Below are 16,412 nucleotides of genomic sequence, written 5' to 3' on the forward strand. Positions count from 1 at the left end.
CATCCCTGCCCCAGAGGGGCCAGTGACCTCTAAATAACTGCATCCCTCCCAAAGTCTTCATAAGGTGTGAAACCAGGGCCTACTACTATTCTTTTCTGATTGAACGTCCACTGTGGAGATTTCAGTTACAGTCTCTATGTAGATGACTCGTATATACTTCATCTACATGATCTCTCATAAGTTTTATCATTTTTGACAACTTCTCAGTTCTCTACAACTAAAGAGGTGCTAAATTCTTTGGGTTTTACCTTTAAAGAGATCTTCTTTTTTTGTTTTTATTTTTTAATTTATTTTTTTCTTTTTGAGATAGAGTCTTGCTCTGTCACCCAGGCTGGAGTGCAGTGATGTGATCTTGGCTCACTGCAACCTCCACCTCCTAGGTTCAAGCGATTCTCCTGCCTCAGCCTCCTGAGTAGCTGGGGATACAGGCTAGCACCACTGTGCCTAGCTAATTTTTGTATTTTTAGTAGAGATGGAGTTTCACTGTGTTGGCCAGGCTGGTCTCGAACTCCTAACCTCAAGTAATCTGTCTGCCTCGGCCTCCCAAAGTGCTGAGATTACAAGCGTGAGCCACCGCACCAGGCCTAAAGGTATCTTCTTTTCCCTTAGCATCACAGAGACCAGGCCTTATTGCCTAAATCTGAGCTCTTTTAACATTCCTAAGTGGTTCTGGTCTGACTTAGTTGAGGCTTTCCTTGTTATAATCCATTCACTGTTTTGTTTTGTTTTGTTTTTTGAGACAGGGTCTCGTTCTATCACCCAGGCTGATGTGTAGTGGCATAATCACGGCTTACTGCAGCCCCGATCTCCCAGGCTCAAGTGATCCTCCCACCTCAGCCTCCTGAGTAGCTGGGACTACAGGTGCACACCACCATACCTGGGTTTTTGGTTTTGTTTTTTTTTTTTTTTATTGAGATGGAGTCTCCCTCTGTTGCCCAGACTCTGAGTAGCTGGGACTACAGGCGCCCACCACCGTACCCGGCTAATTTTTTGTATTTTTACTAGAGACGGGGTTTCACCGTGTTAGCCAGGATGGTCTTGATCTCCTGACCTCGTGATCCACCCGTCTTGGCCTCCCAAAGTGCTGGGATTACAGGCATGAGCTACTGTGCCCAGCCTACACCCTGCTAATTTTTAATATTTTGTAGAGACAGGGTTTCGCCATATTACCTATGTGATTTACCTGAACTCCTGAACTCAAGTGATTTACCTGCCCTGGCCTCTTAAAGTGTTGAGATTATGGGCATGAACCACTGTGCCCAGCCTATTCTACTTTTAATATTTTTATATTAGTCCTCTTGATGTACTGTTGTGATTAAATTACTTATCTGTGTGAAAGCTTTAGTGGTTTCCAACTTCTGCCACCAGAATGAAAAGTAAGCACCTCTGTGTTGTGACCCCAAGCTAACTTCTCAGTCTTAACTAATGTGTCTTGTAATTAATTGAAACTGAACTACTCATTTCTCTCCAGATAAACCTAGCAAGACCTTTGACTATGTGCTTTCTTCCATGAGGAATGCTTTCCATCCTCATCTCTGCTTGTCAAAAGTCTTCTCATTCTTGGTAATACCTGAAAAGCTCCATACATGAACTTTCCTGACTTGGGGTCTGTCAAAATTTCATTGCAGTAAAATAATTATTTCAGGACACAGAGCCAGAGACCAGGGTTTCATCCTTCCTTTATTCTCTATTAAATATACAGTCAGCCCTTGGTACTTGTGGGTTCTGTATCTGTGGATTCAACCAAGGATTGAAAATATTTGGGAAAAAAATTGGATCCATACTGAACATGTACAGTCTTTTTTTCTTGTCATTATTCCCCCAGACAATAGAGTATAACAACTGTTTACATTTGTGTTAGGTATTATAACTAGCCCAGAGAGGATTTAAAGTATATGAGAAGATATGCACAGGTTATGTGCAAATACTGTATCATTTTATATCAGGGACTTGAGCACCTATGGATTTTGGTATCTGTGGAAGGTCCTGGAACCAATTCCCCGTGGATACCAAGGGATGACTGTACTACCAGATATTACCTGTTCTGTTTCAAATCTCTGTTGGAAGGTGAGATGCTTTAGTTGAGTGAGTCGTAGAACTAGTAATGAACCCATTCCATAGGTAGAGGCAGAAACAGGTTTTATTGACAACTTATAGGAAAGCACAACTGGCTGATCATTGGTGATTGGTAAAGGTCCTTGTGTTGGGGTCAGGGAGGGATGTTTTTACTCCATTACTTCAGCACAGAAATGAAAGACCTATAAATGTATCTAGTCATACATTTTCTTTTGCCTTATATGGGACCCTAGACAAGTTTTCTCCCCATATTTCATGGAAATATATCAAAAGTGCAATCAAGCATAATTATTAAGGAGATAATTATTTTTAGAAACTCAGAGGATGTTTTAGTATTGCACAGCCCTCTTCCCTTATTATAGATGGACAGATTAACTGTTAGAAAGGGCCATCTAGACTTGTGCTTATCTAATATGGTAGCCTCTGGTCATATGTGGCTAATTGAGCCCTTGACATGTAGCTAAAGGAACTAAGTTTTAAAATTTGTCTTTTAATTAAAATTTAAAATGGACACAATTCAGTTTCGGAAGACTTAGATGTGTTTGGAACAGTTTGACTATACATAACTAGTTTTTCAACTGTGAATTTTATGAAATCTACAGATCAATTGTTTTTAGTAGGAATTTAGCATTTGAATTGAAATGTCTTGCAAATGTAATAATTGGGATGACTTAGTAAGGAAAAATATCTTATGTCTTTTATATTGATTACATGTAGAAATAATGCTTTGGGTGTATTTGGTTAAATAAATATATTAAATTTACTTACATTTTTAAAATGTGGCTATTAGCAAACATTAAATTACATATATTTCTGATGGGCAGCACTAATCTCAACCATGGTGTATCTTGTTTAAGAAGAGCAGTCACATCACTTACGTTTTTTCTTCTTAACTACCAAAAGAAAAAATATATATGTGTCAGAGGGCTCTCAACAAACTGCATGGCATTTTTAGGGTATGATCTTACTTTGCCTCTTATTAATCCTTTGAGCATTTGCCTTACTTTCCCTATCAGATGATAAGTATCTTGTTTACACTGAGGGATTTATTTATTTTTATGCTTTCTGCAAATTATACAGTTAATATATATGTCTTAATTGGCAAGCGTGCTACTTTAATTTGGTCTCAGATTAATAATTGAGTTTAGATGATCTATTATGTTTTTGTATTTTTTTTCTGACTTTAGCAACCTTTAACTTTAGTAAAAGTACATGAAGGCCTTTAGAATCTTCATTAAATTTATTGCTGTATCAAAAAATATTTTCTTCCTTCTAAAATTTGGTTAACATCTGTAGACGTAGACTGAACCAAATACTTGTTTTAGGATATAAAGATTAAGAATGCAGATTCATGGAAAAGTTTGGGCAAATCCGTGAAACCATCAGGTGTCATGAAATCCTCAGATGAGCTCTTCAACCAATTTAGAAAAGCAGCCATAGAAAAGGAAGTAAAAGCTCGGACACAGGAACTCATACGGAAGCATTTGGAACAAAATACAAAGGAACCAAAAGTATCGCAAGAAAACCAGAGGTCTGTAATTTACTGGATTAAAGGAGGCTTTGGGAGATATAGAATGTATTTTAAATATATTAAATTTCTTATTTGTTAAGTGGCTATGATTCAACTATTTAGTAGAACACAAAGCAAATTGTAATTGCAAAAAGTACATTTTTATTGATACTTTTTCTAAGTGGTGGTATCTCTTTTGAAGACAAATAAGGGATTAAGCTAAAGATACTAATTACTAAATTATATAGTCATTATTTTACAGAAATGTCTTAAAGTTTTTCTAGTCTATGTGTAAGAAGATAGTGGTTCATCTTGGTCAGTTTTCTAAAACCATTTATTTATTAATATAGATTAACCTATGTATAATTTGATGCATCAAAAATAAAGCTTAAAATAATGTTATAACATGAAAATGGTTGTCTAATATATGGCTTTATATTTGTCATTTAATAACATATTTTTGTAATACTTTTAAGGAACTTGAAACCTACTTTGAGCTATACTTTTTTTCTTTAAGGGATCTTGGGAATGGATTGACTGTAGAATCTTTTTCAAATAAAATACAAAACAAGAGCTCTGGAGAAGAGCAGAAAGAACATCAGCAGTCATTGGAAGCTCAAGATAAATCCAAACTCTGGCTTCTCAAAGACCGTAATTTAGCAAGGGAGAAAGAACAAGAGAGGAGGAGGAGAGAAGCAGTAAGTGAATTTTAGTTTACTAAATCTAATTTAACAAGGGAAAGATTGAACAGAGCACTGTCTTTTGTATGTTCAAGGATGCATTTGGGGTAACTTTTCAGTGACAGTAGACTTACCTCTTTAGTGAGGATCAGGTTCTAAAATTAAAGCTTAAAATAAAAAATTTCATAGCCAAAGGAGGCAATGCCATAATAGAGTATTGATCCTGGAAGTACTAGACTACCTGAGTTAAAATGATGGTTTTAGAGGCAGGAGGATCTTTTGAGGCCAGGAGTTAGAGGCTGTAGGGAGCTATGATCACATCACTACACTCCAGTGTAGGTGACAGAGCAACATCGTGCTCTTAAAAAAAAAAAAAAAAGATGGTCTGCCTGTTTACCAGACTCGTAGACTTTGGCAATTATTTAACCCCTAAAGTGGGAATGATAATACCTATTGTGAAGGTGAAATGAATGAGCATGTATTAAGCACCTAGGAAAATGCCTAGCACTAGGTGAAGGGATTTATCACTTACTATTATTACCGTTTAAAATCCGTAAACCACCTATGAATTGTGGCCAGAAGATACGCCATCTGTTCCAGGTCAGCATTTCTTCAGTTGACTGCTAGATTAAGAAACTGACTTTCACTTAGGAGTCCTAATACGCAGAAAATAATACTTTAAAAGCTAGAGTTGATTCCTTCTTTTATTCATGGATTGTTTCAGAAGTGTTTCGTTTCCAGATATTTGGGGATTTTCTGATTCTAGTGATTTCTGTTAGTGATTTCTAATTTAATTCCATTGTGGTCGTACACACATCTGATTGAACTGTTTGAAATTTACTGAGAGTTATTTTATGGCTTGGCTTATAGTCTATTTTGGTAAATATTCTGTGTGCATATGAAGAATGTGTATTTTATTGCTGTTGGATAGGGTGTTAATCGGGCCAAGTTGCTTTGTCTTCTTTTTCATTATGAAATGATCTTTACTTCTGGTAATAATTACTCTGAAAATTACACTGAAATTTAAAATAGGCACTTCACCTTTTTATGACTAGTGTTGGCATAGTAAAATTCCTTCTATCATTTTACTTTTAACCTATTTTGTGTTTTTTAAAATTATTTAAAGTGAGTTTCTTGTAGGCAACATGTAATGGGAGCTTGCTTTTGTTTGTTTGTTTTTATTGAGACGAAGTTTCACTTTTGTTGCCCAAGCTGGAGTGCAATGGTACGATCTCAGCTCACTGCAACTTCCACCTCCCGGGTTCAAGCGATTCTTTTGCCTCAGCGTCCCCAGTAGCTGGGATTACAGGCACACACCACCATGCCTGGCTAATTTTTTGTATTTTTAATAGAAACGGGGTTTCACCATGTTAGGCAGGCTGGTCTCGAACTCCTGACCTCAGGCGATCCGCCTGCCTCGGCCTCCCAAAGTGCTAGGATTACAGATGTGAGCCACCATGCCCGGCTGTTTTTTATTTTTATTTTTATTTTATTTTATTTTTATTTATTTTTTTTTTTTGAGACAGAATTTCGCTCTTGTCGCCCAGGCTGGAGTGCAGTGGCGCAATCTTGGCTCACTGCAACCTCTGCCTCCTGGGTTCAAGCGATTCTCATGCCTCAGCCTCCCGAGTAGCTGGGATTACAGGCCGGTGCCACCACACCCAGCTAATTTTTTATATTTTTAGTAGAGACGGGGTTTCGCCATGTTGCCAAGTCTGGTCTCAAACTTCTGAGCTCAGGCAATCTGTCCACCTTGGCCTCCCAAAGTGTTAGGATTATAGGCATTAGCCAAAGATCCCTGTCTTTTAATCACATGTTTAGACTAGTTACATTCGGTATAATCATTGACACCATTAAGTTTGAGTTCATCATCTTGATATTTGTTTTCTGTTCCTGTCCTTGTCTTTTTTTTTTTTTTTCTGCCCGTTTTTGTATTAAGCTTTTTTTGTTGTTAACTTTTGTTTTAGGTTCTGGGGTACATGTGAAGGTTTGTTACATAGGCAAACAGGGGTTCATTGTACAGATTATTTCTTCACCCAGGTATTAAGCCCAGTACCCAATAGTTATCTTTTTTGCTGCTCCTCTCTGTCCTCCCAACCTCCACCCTCAAGTAGACCCCAGTGTCTGCTGTTTCCTTCTTTGTGTTCCTAAGTTCATATCATTCAGCTCCCACTTATAGGTGAGAACATGCAGTATTTGATTTTCTGTTCCTGCATCAGTTTGCTGAGGATAATAGCCTCCAGCTCCATCCATGTTCCTGCAAAAGACATGATCTCGTTCTTTATGTCTACAGAGCATTTTTTAGTCCACTTTATCTCCTTCATTGACATAATCAGTAACTCTTTGTTTTCCTATTTTAGTGGTTGCTTACGGTTTACAACATACACCTTTAACTTAATCACAGTCTGCTTTCAATTTATGTTATACCACCTCATGTTTCGTGTGAGAGCTTTACGATAGTTACTTCCATTCCTCCCCTGTCAGCCTTATGCTATTGTTTAAAAACTGATAATATCTCTTAAATTGTTTTAAATAATAAGGAAAGAATCTTATATTTATGCAGTTACCACTTCGTGTGCTTTTCATTTCTTTATTTTATTTATTTATTCATTTATTTTTGAGATGGAGTTTCGCTCTTGTTGCCCAGCCTGTAATGCAATGGTGCAGTCTCAGCTCACTGCAACCTCCACCTCCCCGGCTCAAGCAATTCTCCTGCCTTAGCCTCCCAGGTAGCAGGCAATTAAGAATAAAGTTGTCATAAACATTTGTTTGCAGGTTTTTCAACTTGCCACTTTTATTTTTTTTTTGATACAGTCTCACTCTGTTGCCCAGGCTGGAGTGCAGCAGCATGATCTTGGCTCACTGTAGGCTTGACCTCCCAGGCTCAAGCGATCCTTCTACCCCAACCCCTGCAGCAGCTGGGACCACAGGCATGCACCACCACAGCCAGCTAATTTTTTTGATGGTTTTTTTTTTTGGTTTGTTTGTTTTTTTTGTAGACAAAGTCTCACTGTGTGGCCCAGGGTGGTCTTGAACTCCTGGGCTCAAGCAGTCTGCCTGCGTCTGCCTCCCAGAGTGCTAGAATTACAGGTGTGAGCCACTGCGCCTGGCCCTGCCTTCAATTTTGAAAGATACTTTTGCTGAATTTAGAACTCTTAGAGCTTTAATGTTTTTTCTTTTAGCACTTTAAAGGTACTTGTTCACTGTCTCATTGATTCCATTGTTTCCACTGAGAAATCCAATACTATTATCTTTGGTCTTCTGTATATAGTATGTTTTTCCTCTACTTGCCTTTAACATTTGTATTAATCACTGGGTTTCAGCAATTGTTTTCTTCATGTTTCTTGTGATTTGTTGAGCTTATTTGAGATGTGTGTTTATAGTTTTCATCAAGCTTGGAAAGCTTTTGGCCATTATTTATTCGAATAATATCCCCCCTCACTCCCTTGTGAGGACTCCAGTTATTTATGTATTAGACCATTGAAAGTTGCCCCATAGCTCACTAATGCTCTTTTATTTTTTATTTATTTATTTTTTTTTTGAGACTGAATCTCACTGTGTTGCTCAGGCTGCAGTGCAGTGGTGTGATTTCGGCTCACTGCAACCTCTGCCTCCTCCCAGGTTCAAGTGATTCTCATGGCACAGCCTCTCAAGTAGCTGGGACTACAGGCACATGCTACCATGCCCAGCTAATTTTGTTTTTGTTTTTATTTTTTTAGTAGAGACAGGGTTTCACCATGTTGGCCAGGGCTAGTCTCAAACTCCCGTCCTTAAGGGATCTGCCTGCCTCTGCCTCCCAAAGTGTTAGGATTACAGGCGTGAGCCACCTGCACCTGGGCTGCTCTTTTAATTTTTAAAATTCTTTTTTCCCTTTGAATTTCATTTTGGATAAATTCACCAGTCTTTTCTTCAGTATCTAATCTTCTGTTAATCCCCAGTGTTTTATTTTTCATCGCAGACATTGTAGATGTGAGATTTGGGTTTATTAAAAATGTATGTGTTTTTTTGTTTTTCGTCTGTATTAAACTTCTGAAAAAATGGAATACAGTTAAAATAACTGTTTTAATGTGCTTCTCTGCTAATTCCAGTATTTTGTCAGTTCTGGGTCAGTTTGAATTGATTGGTTAGTCTCTTCTTTGTGAATAGTGTTTTTCTGCTTTGCATAACTGATAATCATAAATACCAGATGTCGTGAATATTACCTTGTTGGGTGCTAGATTTTTTTTTTTTTCCCTAGCAATGTTAGTCCCATAGAACTAGATATTTTTGTAATCCTAGGAAAAACATGTAAATTCATAAGGCATATAAGAACATTAGTTTGAGAAGAGAAGAGCCATTGGCTTTAGCTATAGTATTGGTTAAAGTACAGAGTAATTTTCTAGGGAATAACAAAAGTTTTGTCAGCCACATATTTTATAATACTAAGGTAGAAACAAATCACATTTAATAGTCCTGTACATTTAACATATGGTGAAATTTACTTTAGAGCAGTGTAATCTTTTTTTTTTTTTTTGAGACGGAGTCTTGCCCTGTAGCCGGGCTGGAGTGCAGTGGCCGGATCTCAGCTCACTGCAAGCTCCGCCTCCCGGGTTTACGCCATTCTCCTGCCTCAGCCTCCCGAGTAGCTGGGACTACAGGCGCCCGCCACCTCGCCCGGCTAGTTTTTTGTATTTTTAGTAGAGATGGAGTTTCACCGTGTTAGCCAGGATGGTCTCGATCTCCTGACCTCGTGATCCACCCGTCTCGGCCTCCCAAAGTGCTGGGATTACAGGCTTGAGCCACCGCGCCCAGCCGAGCAGTGTAATCTTAATGGAACTTTCTACAATGACAGAAATATGCTTTATCCATTCAAACATACTAGGAAGTAGCCACATAGGGCTCTTGAGCACGGGAAATGTAGCTAATGCAACTAAGGAACTGAATTTTAAACTTTAATGAACTCAATTTTAAATAGAAACTTTTTGGTATTGTCTTTTTGGAGGTTTTTAGGAACTCATTGTTAAATTTCATTATCAGCTGACCTAAAGTCTTTCTGTACTGATGTAAAAATGTTTCCTGTTGGTACTCACAAGGACCTGACTTAAGTTACCCCCAAGTGATTTCACTGCACCCTAGTTGCAGCCCAACAACACAACTAGGTAACCTGATACATTTCCTAGTATCCTAAGCACATTTCTGGAACATGACTAGATTAGGAACCCACTGAAAGTTGACTAATGATGTTACATCTAGCAGCTTGATAACTAACAACCTGATCTTGGATCTATTTGCTATCATTTTTGACAGCCCAACCTCTTGCTGCCAATCGAGAGAGCCATACTCTATAAAGCAATAACAACTTGACACTTAGCAGAGCTCCCAAAAGTTCACCACATGCCAGTTCCCTTGACCAAACTTTTTATCTTAAATTTGAATAGTTGAAGAGTGTGTTTAGGACCACATGGTAAGGAACAGCCAGCTTATAGTGTCAGCTGTGGGGAGCATTAGTATTAAAAATCATGGTATTGGCTGGGTGCAGTGGCTCACGCCTATAATCTTAACACTTTGGGAGGCTGAGGCAGGCAGATCACGGGAAGTTAGGAGTTTGAGAACAGCCTGGCCAACATGGTGAAACCCCCTCTCTACTAAAAATACAAAAATTGGCCAGCCATGGTGGTGCACCTGTAATCCTAGCTACTTAGGAGGCTGAGGCAGAAAAATCGTTTGAACTGGGAGGCAGAGGTTACAGTGAGCCGAGATCACGCCACTGCACTCCAGCCTGGGCAACAAGAGCAAAAGTCCATCTATTAAAAAAAAAAAAAAAAAAATCATGGTATCTAAGGTTAATTGGTACAGTTCTCTGTCGATAATTGTTCCACATGCACAGATTTTAGTCAAGATGTAAGAAAATCTAAAATAAGCCAATACACACAACCTTTAAATAAAAGCAGGTTTCATTACATATTCTACAAATTTTGCAGTATGTCTGGATACTTATAGCAGTATCACATGATATTTAAACTAGGACAACGTATCCAATGCCTATATTGGAGGCTTAGAATAGAACTTTAAGGAACTATCTGGGCTAGACATTTGGCATCCTAGAAACTGGGTGTTAAGAATGTAGTCTGGGGCCGGGTGCAGTGGCTCATGACTGTAATCCCAACACTTTGGGAGGCCAAGGCAGGTGGATCACTTGAGGTCAGGAGTTCGAGACCACCCTGGCCAATATAGTGAAACCCCATCTCTACTAAAACTACAAGAATTAGTTGGTCTTGGTGGTGCGCACCTGTAGCCCCAGTTACTTGGGAGGCTAAGACATGAGAATCACCTGAACCTGCGAGGCAGAGGTTGCAGTGAGTTGAGGTCATGCCACTGCACTCCAGCCTAGGTGACAAAGTGAGACTCTGTCTCAAGAAAAAAAAAAAAAAAAGAATGTAGTCTGTGCCAGTTGCAGTAGCTTGCGCCTTGTAATCCCACACTTTGGGAGGCCAAGGCAGGTGGATCACTTGAGGTCAGGAGTTCAACACCAGCCTGGCCAATGTGGCAAAATCCTGACTCTACTAAAAATGCAAAAATCACCTGGGCATGGTGGTACACACCTGTAATCCCAGCTCCTCGGGAGGCTGAGGAAAGAGAATCACTTGAACCCAGGAGGTGGAGGTTGCAGTGAGCTGAGATCATGCCACTGCACTCCAGCCTGGGTGACAAAATGACACTCTGTTTCAAAAAAAAAACAAAAGAGATGGCTGGGCGCGGTGGCTCACACCTGTAATCCCAGCACTTTGGGAGGCCAAGGTGGGCGCATCACGAGGTCAGAAGATGGAGATCATCCTGGCCAACATGGTGAAAACCCATCTGTATTAAAAATACAAAAAAATTAGCCAGGTGTGGTGGCGGGCGCCTGTCGTCCCAGCTACTCAGGAGGCTGAGGCAGGAGAATGGCGTGAACCCGGGAGGCGGAGCTTGCAGTGAGCAGAGATTGCGCCACTGCACTCCAGCCTGGGCGACAGCAAGACTCCCTCTCAAAAAAAAAAAAAAAAAAAGATAAAAAAGAATGTAGTCTAGATTAAGATTTAAGAAGTATTCCTTTGTCTCTAAGGCAGATTTAAAGAAATTTATATGGTTTGTAAGAGTCAGACATACCTTTCAAATATTCTTTCAGTAGGTAAATCATAATTCCAAATATTTTCCCACATAGTTAATGAGAATGCTAATTCCCATTCAAGAAGCCAACCCACTGATTGCAAATTGGTGCTTTTACCTACCACTCTGGTCTGTTGCTGTTTATTGATTTATTTTTTAAAAATAATTTTGTGAACTTTAATATTTGGTGTCATCTCAGATGCTAAAGAATATCTACCTATAAGGGGATTTAGAAAAGGCTTCAGAATATAGTTGACATTTGTTTCCTTTGTCTTAATTAGCTTTTTCTCTACTTTGGCTTATTTTTAAATAGCTTTTTAGTGATTAATATGGCATTTTGCTGAATGTTATACATGTAATCTAATTCTTCATAAATGCCTATACATAGAATAGACTTACTAGGTTACACAGTAAGTGGCAGAATCAAGGAAAGCCCATAGCTTTAGCATTACATGTTATGGTTATCTCGCATAACAAAGATATTGGTTCATTCAAAAAGTAATTTTGTGTGTCTGGCATTATGTTGGGTTTATAAGTAAGACAATGTGCTCTCAGAGTTCATGTTCTTACCCACTCTGTCAACATTGAACTTTCTCTTTTACTTGTGGAGAGGGGTCAAACTTATTCTTAGTGTTCTTGTAGGTTTTGTTTTTTATTTATTACATGAACAATATATTAACAAATCAGGTAGTATTTGAACAAAAATAATTATGTACAAATTTATTGTTCAACCTGAGAAAATAAAAATAAAAAAATTATTGAATAGTTTTCATTTTGTATGATCTGTTCCCAAATGTTGCATAATCATTATTGTATAGTTTTAGTAAAGGCATACATTTTTAAAGTAATCTTAAAATTTTCTGCTTTTTCTACAGATGGCGGGTACCATTGATATGACCCTTCAAAGTGACATTATGACAATGTTTGAAAACAACTTTGATTAAAACTTAGTTTTTAAATTAACCATCAACTTAAAATGAATGGTAAAAGATCAAAATGCATGTGGTAAAATGATTGCTTTCAGATACCAAGATACCAATCTTATATTGTATTTTGACTGCTCTAAAATGATTAAACAGTTTTCACTTACATTTTTAATAGCTACATGCTTATTTTTCAAATGACATAATTCACAGGAAATTTAGTAATTTTGGATCCCTAAAAATTGGACAAAATTCCCAGATATTCATTCATTCTATAAATAATTGTCTATGTATTATAGGCCCTGTACTAAGCAATGAAAATCCAAGATAGTTCCTGCTTGTTTAAAAATGAAGAGTATGATTTTTGTAATTCAATAAGTGAAAAATAATGAATATATGAAAGTGTATAAAAAACATAGTTCCTGTTGAGTTTTTAACTTTTAAAACAAATACTTGTCTGCCTTCAAAAATATTTAGATTCTAACAAATAATACTTGGTTTCACTGAATGTCAGATTTCATAAGATTCCCAGCTGGTTCTATATTAAAAATTTATATTGAAATGTAGTTTTAAAGAAATATGGGCTGGAACTGCCAGTTGTGGTGGCTCACACTTATAATCCCAGCACTTTGGGAGACCAAGGTGGGCAGATTTCTTGAGCTCAGGAGTTTGGACCTGGGAAACATGGTGAAACCTTGTCTCTACAAAAAATACGAAAAATTAGTTGGGTGTGGTGGTGCATGCCTGTGATCCCAGCTACTTGGGAAGCTGAGGTGGGAAGATCACTTGAGTCCAGGAAGCAGAGGTTGTGGTGAGCTGAAATTGCACCACTGCACTCCAGCCTGGGTGATAGAGTGAGACCCCTGCCTCTACAAAAAAAAAAAAAAAAAAAAAAAAAATTAGGCATGGTGGCACACACCATAGTCCCAGCTACATGGAAGGCTGAAGCAGGAGGATCACTTGAGCCCACAAGGTCAAGGCTACAGTGAACTGTGTTTGTGCCACTTCAATCCAGCTTGACCAACAGAGTAAGACCCTGTCTCAAAAAAAGAAAAAAAAAAAAAAAGAAATATTGCCGATGGTTTCAAAGATGTTGAATTTGAGTCAAAATAACTAAAATATTTATTTGTAATATTTAATAGTGAATACTATGTATGTAAGTTTCTATATAAACGAGACATTTCTTATGCGTATGTGATAGCAATGAATGTTTAAAATATTTTAACTACAATAAGACTTATTTAAATATTCTGTAAAATATTTCTCTTGTTATTTTCAAGTTGCAATTATGTGTAAACCATGTGTATCAGCTTAATGTGTTTTAAAATTTTGAACTCTTGAAGTGTAACATGATTCAGGCAGTGTTCTGCTACTATCTAAAGTAAAAATTTGAAGTATATGTTTATTATAGAGAGAAAAAGTTGTCTTGACTTCACTTATTTTTACAATTAATATGATAAATTTTCAAACTATCTTTAAATTTTAATCAGGCATTTTAAAAACATGATTAAGTAGTAACTAAATGGTGATGTGACCTTCATGACACAGCCAGAATTAAAGTGACAGTTAGGGTGGCTCACGCCTGTAATCTCAGCACTTTGGGAGGCTGAGACAGACAGATTGCTTGAGCTTAGGAATTCAAGACCAGCCTGGGCAACATGTTGAGACTCTGTCTCTACAAAAATAATACAAAAATTAGCTGGGCGTGGTGGCATGCACCTGTAGTCCCAGCTACTGGCAGTTGGTGGGCGGAGGGGGGTAGGTCAGGAGGACAGAGGGGGCAGGGGTGGATCTCTTGAACCCAAGGAGGTCAAGACTGCAGTGAGCCAAAATCATGCCACTGCACTCCAGCCTGGACGATGAGAGTGAGACCCTGTCTAAATAAATAAAGTGATAGTGTTTTCTTATCCAACTATACCCATTTTAATTAAGAAATCAGTTTATGCTAAATAGTACAGATTGTCCTATGATTATATATATATAATTTTATTTACATAATATAAAAGATTATAGTGAGCTATGTTTGGTTATTCTGTTTAACCGACTTGGCACTTAACCCCTTCTTAGGCTATAAGGGGCCTGGCACATTGCAGATACTCAACAAATTTTTAGTGGGTTAAAGTCAGTTTAGCAAATAAAAGTATTGGTTTTTAACCAATCCTTCCTATATTACACATTATTCTTAGTAAAAGATTGTTTGGCTTCTCTTAACTGTCTTCAGCTAAAGCCTGATTTTGTGAAGACTCCCTTTCTGGCCCCATCTCACACCTGCTCCAACTCCTAGAACCTTTTTATTGTGTTTTCTAGAATCCGTGATAAGTCATCAACGATGTTCTCTACATAGTCAATCCTTTTGCTTTTTTCTTTCTTGTTTTTGTTCTGAGTTGTTCTGAATGTGTAGTCCCTGGACCACACAACAATACCTGGGAACTTTTTAGAAATGCAAATTCTAAAGACTTAAGACTTATTAAATCAGAAACTCTGGGTGTGGGGTCCAGCAATCCATAGTTGAACTAACCCTCTAGGTCATTCTCGTACACCCTGAAGTTTGAGATCCCCCTGCTCTCACAGGAATCTGGCTGTCTCCTGCAGCTCCCCCCCATTTGGTGCTTGTTTTCTTGTGGCTTTTCTTGTCTTTGTAGTGCTGCTTGTAGACCATTCTCTTTCTTACCTCCCTCCTCCCTAAAAACTTCCATCTTAAAATTTTTCATGATCATTAGACTATGCCACCCATTGTCATTTACCATTCCTGGTTCACTCTTGTTCTCAGAGATTTTAGTCTCTACCTCACCGTCACTCTCCAAATGATACTTCTCAGTCCTTTGACCTCTCTGCTAATGACCTTGAGTAGCAAGATCAGCCTCAGCCACTCACTCCTTTGTCATTACCAATAACAAAAACCCTTAGTCTCAGTTTCAAGCATCCTATTCTCTCACTACTTTCTCCTATCTTTTCTAGCATACTCCTTATAGACCCTTGATGCCAACAATCCTTAGACCTCATGAAGACCTACAATCCATTAATCCTAGTGTTTTCGCAGCACCTCTCCTTTCATGCCCTCACTTCTGTGCTTATCCTGAGTTTTTAGTACATCATTTATCTTTTTATTTATTTGAGACAGCATCTCACTCTCGCACAGGCTGGAGTGCAATGGCACGATAGCTCACTGCAATCTCTGTCTCCTGGCCTCAAGCAATCCTCTTGCCTCAGCCTCCTGAGTAGTAGCTGGGATTACGGGCACATGCCACCACGCCCAGCTAATTTTTTTGTATTTTTAGTAGAAACGGGGTTTCACCATGTTGGCCAGGTTTGTCTCGAACTTCTGACCTCAAGTGATTCGCCCTCCTTAGCCTCCCTAAGTGCTGGGATTACAGGCGTGAGCTACTGCACCCAGCCTGTAGTATGTTATTAATAATCACTCCTTTGCATACTCTGTCAACTCCATTGCTCCTTTGTTGTATTCACTTGGCAAAGCTCAAATCCTTATGAAATATGAACGCCTACTTTTGCACTCAGGAAGCTGAGTGTGGTTAGAGAAAGATACGTGACCATGATAACCAGTCTCACTTTAAATTTGTGAGCATAAATTCAAATTAACTTTAATGCTGCCCAGAAGTCTTACTGTTTCCATGGTCCATTCACTCTCCCTAGGGAGTCAACTATTTTATATCTCCATTCTACTCAGACCACTAATCAACACTACCCACCATCAGTCTGTGCTACCTATTTCTTGCTTCTCTTGGACTGAGAACAGAAGCAATCTGAGCAGACCTTCCACAGACTTCCAAAACCACATCTACAAGCATCACTATTCAGATGCTCTGCTATCTCCTTTGTTACAAACGATGAATTGTCTGTGCTCTCATTTAAGGGGAATCTGTTATTTTTTACCTTCCTAAGGGCATTCTACCAATTTTGGTTTCTACCATCAGTGTTTCCTCCTATAAATAATTATCAGCTTACACACTGGTTTTTCTGTAAGTGTAATTCAATTAGAAGAAAACCTGGGTTTTCTTCTCTAAGTTGGCTCCTCACATCCTTGGCCCACTCTTTTTTTCTTTATAGTAATGTAATTTTTTTTTTTTTTTTTTTTTTTTG

General features: G+C 38.3%; 1 protein-coding gene across 5 annotated transcripts in view; it reads left to right on the forward strand.

Annotated features, from left to right (window-relative positions):
- Positions 1-12,489, forward strand: part of BRDT (bromodomain, testis-specific) — a 64,905-nt gene extending 52,416 nt beyond the window's left edge. For 4 of the 5 annotated variants that reach the window (XM_011973471.1, XM_011973476.1, XM_011973482.1 and 1 more), the window contains 3 exons: positions 3,402-3,607; positions 4,104-4,284; positions 12,267-12,489. In XM_011973471.1, the coding sequence (XP_011828861.1) occupies positions 3,402-3,607; positions 4,104-4,284; positions 12,267-12,335 (456 nt within the window). In that variant the 3' untranslated portion in view covers positions 12,336-12,489. The remainder of the gene's footprint in view (positions 1-3,401; positions 3,608-4,103; positions 4,285-12,266) is intronic. The other variant, XM_011973465.1, reaches the window with a different exon arrangement.
- Positions 12,490-16,412: the final 3,923 nt, after the last annotated feature.

Source organism: Mandrillus leucophaeus, unplaced genomic scaffold (assembly GCF_000951045.1).
Source record: "Mandrillus leucophaeus isolate KB7577 unplaced genomic scaffold, Mleu.le_1.0 Scaffold1001, whole genome shotgun sequence".
NCBI classification, from domain to species: Eukaryota; Metazoa; Chordata; class Mammalia; order Primates; family Cercopithecidae; genus Mandrillus; species Mandrillus leucophaeus.